Below are 6,000 nucleotides of genomic sequence, written 5' to 3'. Positions count from 1 at the left end.
TTATAAGACGAGGTTTTTTTCAGAGCAAATGCTCTGAAAAATACCCCTCGTCTTATAATCGAGGTCGTCTTCTAATCAGACCTCAAAAAAAATGTCCGCTGGGGCCAGGCTGCTTACCGGTGCTTTGGTCGCGAGCAGCGTCTCTTCTAGCAGCAGGAGAACAGGAAGCTAGCAGAGTCCTCACATAACTCTGCCTCCCCTCTCCTTCCTCTGGGGGCCAGAGAAGTTGCTCGCACAGCCGGGCCCCTGCAGAAGTCTTCGAGTGAGAGATCTGCAGTTTAGGTAAGGGGGTGGGGGAGGGTTTTTGTGATTAATTCCTTACAAAAAATTACTGCAGTTTTCTGAAGTAATACTGCCGTTTTTTGGACATGAAAAAACTGCAATACTGCACTTTTACTGCAGTATTACTGCACATTTACTGCATTTGTACTTCGCTGTACTGCAGTTTTATTGCGGGATTACTGCACATTTACTGCACTCTTTTTTTATACTGCAAACCTACAGTTGTACTTCAATGTACTGCAGCTTTATTGCATTTGTACTTCCGTACAAAAATAACTGCAGTAAAACTGCAGTACAGTGAAGTACAAATGCAGTAAAACTGAGGTAAATGTGCAGTAATACTGCAGTAAAAGTGCAGCATTGCAGTTTTTTCATGTCCAAAAAACTGCAGTATTACTTCAGAAAAACGGCAGTAATTTTTTGTAAGGGATGTGTGAAGTATGTGTGATTAATGGAATGAATGAGTATTTAAATGTTTGTGAATAAGTGTGTGTGTGATAGCATGGATGTGTAAGGGGGGTGGTGGTGGTAGCATGGCATAGGGAGGCTCTACTCACACTCCCATCATCCCCAGGTTCCAGCATGTACTAGCTGCCTTGGCTTCATAGGAGTGTGATTGCTCTTAGCACTTATATATATATATATATATATATATATATATATAATCTCCAGAAATTGCCACTCTGGCATATAGGGGGTTAAAAGGCATATCATGGGGCAGAGTGGCATATAGGAGGGTATAAGACATTTCTGGAGGCAGAGTGGCATATGGAGGGTTAAAAGGCACATCATGGGGCAGAGTGGCAAATAGGGGATATAAGGCATTTCTGGGGGCAGAGTGGCAACCCTGGGGGCAGATGTGCATAACTGGGGGGGCAGGTTGGCAAATAAAAGGAAATAAAAAAATATATATTTTTCTCAATCATAGCTTTTATTAAATATGAAAAAATAGTTTACATGAATTAATATTTACTGGTAAAACTTTTTTTCCTATAGGGTAGTCTTATATTCAGGCTTTTTGTTTTTTTCCTAAATTAATATTTAGATTTTGGGGGGTCGTCTTATAATCAGGATCGTCTTATAGTCGAGCGAATACGGTATTATTTATCTGGATACGATCTAGAATAAAATGTAAATAATGCACTACTGTACCCATTGTACAGCACTACGGAATATGATGGCGCTACATAAAACAATAAATAGTAATACTGTTCACTAGTTTGGGGTTACTTAGAAATGTCTTTTTGAAAGAAAACTAATTGTGTCCTTTAAAATAATATGAAACGGATCAGTAGACATTGTTAGTATTATAAATGACTATTGTATCTGGAAACTGCTGATTTTTCATGGAGCATCGTCATAGGCCCTTTATCACTCCCATCACTCCTGTGTCCCAATGGCCCTTTATCACTCCCATCACTCCTGTGTTCCAATGGGACTTTGTGTTCTCTAATCCAAGTTTAGTTTAAAAAGCTAATTGATCATTGGGAGAGCCTTTTGCAATTATGTTACAGCTAGAAATTGTGTGACCCCAAACTTTAAAATGATAGTCAGCGTGTGTGTGTGCGTATATATATATATATATATATATATATATACCTATATATACATATATATATATACATATATATATATATATATATATATATATATATATATATAAACTTTCAGGATTGAGAATGCTTTTGAATTTTTTTTCCCTTAAATTAATACAACATCTGATACGCAGAAGTACCGGTCTTTTCACTCACCACCGTTAAACTTAGCCACTTCTTCTAGGAAGGCTTCAGATAGCTCGGCAAGATGCTTTTCTTTCTGTTTCACTGAAACTTTCTTCATCGTATTTAAATGCTCCAGGGTCCTTGAGACAGCATTTAGTCGGCACTCACTCTCTTTCTGTATCTGGAACTTCAAAGACTCAACTACCTTTGCCATATATTCCCAACTGATCATTTTTTCCTGAAGTTCCTGTAAATAAGGCTCAGATCAGCATTAACATCATAATGGATTGTTCAGTCATACATATTATATACCGGCATATATGTTTGTTTTTTTCCGGAGAGACACTGGTACTTACGGTATTTACTAGAAAACTGTCTAGATTAGAGGTTTTTCTTTCCAGGATCTCAGTGGAGATTAAATTGATTGGTTACAAGCTTGTCATTAATGCTCATATCCATGTGACAATTTAGAATTCTTAGAACTGGCCAATACTGAAAAGGAATATAAGTGTTTTCTGGGAGTCTGCAGGTCAGACCTTCCAATGGAGAGTCTTTAAGTTTATCAGATCTGATGTTTTGAGTGATGTAAGTGAATACCTCCTAAGAATCTTCATTATATGGCTTCCATTAAACAGTTAGAGCTCGGATCGATATATTTGAGTACCTATTCCGAATTTCTAACAACCCACCGGGGAATTTCTGGGAAATAACATCCCAAAATAATACATGTTCATATCAGTGATGGAAGCTTAAATTGGTTAAGTTGGGTCTATATAAATGAACAGCCTAAAACTGTTACCACACAGACACCTCTTCTCTTATGTAGTTAAACATAAAAGTGAAAGAAATGAATGTTGTTTACCATTGCATGTATCTCTTGTGATTCACACAGAATTTTGTTAACAGTTGACATCTTTGAGATCAGACTTGACATTATTTTTCCAGCGTCATCGTATGTGCACTTCGCTTGGTCCACAAGGAATTGGCTTACATTCTCGATTTGCTTCCAGAAGCCTTCAATCTGCAAGAGATCAACGTATGCCCAGATGTCTGAATAAAATGTTGTGCTTTGACTTCCAAACCTAGCTTTCCCCCCAAATCTCTTTAATCAACCCTAAAAAACGAACATATAAAAAACCTTCCAATTGCCTGTTCCTTATGAGAGACACGTAGTGTGTGTGGCTGTGGGAAGGCAGGGCTCGCCATGCATAGGGGTCAGGTAGGCTTTGGTGCGTTTGGAAATAGACAAGGAATGGATGCAACCAGAGGCTGCTTCTCCATCCATAGACTGAAGACATTAACTTAGACCATAGGGGAAGTAGTGCTTCACCCAGCTCTCATCATGTTGAAAAACAAAACATGGATTGCTTGATAAACATCAAACTACTTTAACTATAACAAAAATCACTGTGCAGCTCCAAAGCTATAACGTGGCAGCTGCCTGAAGCTGGCAGAACATCTTGGACCTTTAAAATTAAAATGTAACGTCGAGTTTGAAATTCCATCGTAATCGATTGTGAAAACAGTCATTGACATAATAAAAACCTAATTGTAAATTACACTGTGGATGAGGATGTCCGAGTACTCTCTTTCCCTTCTCTCAACGTCCTCCATTGTTTGGAACTCAGAGCTTTGGCCTCTGGTCAGTTTGGAAGAGGTCACTCTTGATCGATATCGTTCATCAAGTTCTTTAAGTTCCTGGTAGAGATGAAATCAAATTGCTTATTTGTATATGAGAATGTCCTTACAATGAGAGACAGTAGAAACACCATCTTTTCTTTCTTCCTTTGTCAACAACTCTTTCTCATTAAGTTCACACCAAGTTGTTTAACCAATGTTAATTTCTAAACTCATGTAGGGATCCACCATGAAACATCCTTCTATTCAGTACTGAAATCTTCTTAAAAACAGTAGTTATTATTCTCAATTCATATTTACAATCTTGAGAAATTATTTCAAGAAGGATATAAATTTGCTGAGTTTGATCAGCTTTACAATTCATTTACATAATCATAATAATAATAATCATTATCTTTCATATTGATACAAATAAAGAAAAATGGATTAGTTGATAATTAGAAGAGCTCAAAGCTTTTCCCGGTCTTGACTACACATTAGCCTTTTATTTATTTTTCCAAAGATTTTAGGACATATTATTGCATAATTGGAGATAAAATAATTCTCACTGCCTCTTGCGTGGCCAGTATGTTTCTGTACATTTCCCCATCAATCTTCTTTTTCAGCAATAGGTCGCTGAGGTTCATTCTGAGGATCTGACCAAACATCTAAAACATAAAATAATATTTACAAAAAAATCAATGTCACAGTAAATTCAAAGACTTCACGTTAAAGCCAAAGCTATTCCATTTCTGACCTAAGGCTTATGTGTTTGTACTCTATTCTCAAAAAAACAAATTGTTCTACCCCATTGTAAATGTCAAACGGATTCCGAAGTTTATGGTGGAGATCAAAACAATTGATCCGGAAAAGCGGAGTCTTGGCCTCGACATATAATTCAACTAAATGAATTTTCTACGTAATTACAGTTGTTTTCAATTTAAAGAACATCATAAAAACATATTTGATTGACATCATGTTTATTCCTTTCCACCCCAAGATATTGTGATATATGTTAGCAATTTATTGGCCTCAGGTGTAGTTCTTTCTAAATGTTATATGGGGGTGTAAAGAATGTTAACTGTTTGCTTTAATTATATTTTACAAGCAGTTTCCAAGCAAAAAAGAGAAGGTTTTATTTGTTATAAAGCACTTCTGCTGACTGAAGAAAAACAGAATGGCTGCTGCCGGTAACCTCCAGAAAACATAATGGGGGTGATTTATATATCCGACGTGAACCGTCATACCAAGCAATGAAATGCTTCTGCTTATTGCTCCACTAGTACCCATACTGTATATGAATTGTTTGGGTAAATCCCCCTTCTTTTCTATAGTACGCACCTCAAGTTTCTTTATATGTGTTTTATGGGCTGCCAACAAATGTATCAAAGTGTATACATAACTGTACTTAAACTAAAATTTAAGGGCTGCTGGTGTCGTAATTGGAGCTTTAGATTGTTAGCTCTTCTGGGTAGGAATCCCTTGTAATTGTACCGCACGCTATTATTTTTTCCCGCATTCATGCTTCACAATTGTGGATATTTTCTACTGATAGTGAAGGGCTGCAATAAATACTCTTCTACAACAATATGATAGGATATGGGCTTGCTGAAAGTGTAAATGGCTTTACTATTAATCAAGGCTGTTGAGTAAAGGAGGTAACATCCCAGTAATGTGTAGCACATCTCTAACTGGAAAAGGCATTTAAATTAATTTTAATAGAGAGTACGAATGCCTGTAACAGTAAGCACTGATTTTATACTTTCATTAGCATCTAAAAAGATTGCAGAAGGAGAAGCAACTTGATCTGAATCTGAATTAAAAAATGTAAATGTATATTGAAGGGGTACAATATTGTGGGGCTTTTTATTTGCTTTTATTTAACAGCCAGTTGATTTAAAAGGACAGTAAAAGACGATATTCAAGACGCCTTTGTTGACGCTACTATGTACTATAAAGGGCCAGTCCCTAGACAGGTGAACAGAGACAAACGTCACATTAATCAGGTGTTTGAACTCACCGTATGTTGCTCTTGCCTTAGTTCTGCCTCGAGAAGGGGCAGACTTTGCAAACACAGGGAGTATAGACACAGTTTAACATCACAGCTAAAAAATAAATAGATAAGGATTAAAAGTAAGCAAATAAGCTCTACAATGTACATCCTTCTATCACCTGCCCCTCTGCTGTAAATTAACTAAGACATAATAAGTGAACCCATCCAAGATTAACATTAATGAACAAACACAATCTGTTTAACTAATAACACACACGTTATTGTATTGTTCTAGTCCATATTGAATATATCATTCAAACATTTGCAGTGTTGGTTATAAAAAGTATTTAAACCCCTAGGCTAATCACTGCAACAAAAGCGAATTGG

At 36.6% G+C, this 6,000-nt stretch overlaps 1 protein-coding gene across 1 annotated transcript in view; it reads right to left on the bottom strand.

Annotated features, from left to right (window-relative positions):
- Positions 1–6,000, bottom strand: part of EVC (EvC ciliary complex subunit 1) — a 43,324-nt gene that overhangs the window by 24,130 nt on the left and 13,194 nt on the right. Inside the window, exons 5-9 of the mRNA XM_089498407.1 lie at positions 5,641–5,725; positions 4,190–4,288; positions 3,564–3,701; positions 2,866–3,024; positions 2,034–2,250 (exon numbers count right to left, since the gene is read on the bottom strand). Of these exons, the coding sequence (XP_089354533.1) occupies positions 2,034–2,250; positions 2,866–3,024; positions 3,564–3,701; positions 4,190–4,288; positions 5,641–5,725 (698 nt within the window). The remainder of the gene's footprint in view (positions 1–2,033; positions 2,251–2,865; positions 3,025–3,563; positions 3,702–4,189; positions 4,289–5,640; positions 5,726–6,000) is intronic.

The sequence above is a fragment of the Sceloporus occidentalis genome, unplaced genomic scaffold (assembly GCF_023333645.1).
Source record: "Sceloporus occidentalis isolate IW3139 unplaced genomic scaffold, rSceOcc1.0.p SCAF_120, whole genome shotgun sequence".
Classification (NCBI taxonomy): domain Eukaryota; kingdom Metazoa; phylum Chordata; class Lepidosauria; order Squamata; family Phrynosomatidae; genus Sceloporus; species Sceloporus occidentalis.
The sequence above is the reverse complement of the archived record's forward strand: the minus strand, read 5'-3'. Positions and strand labels throughout refer to the sequence as shown.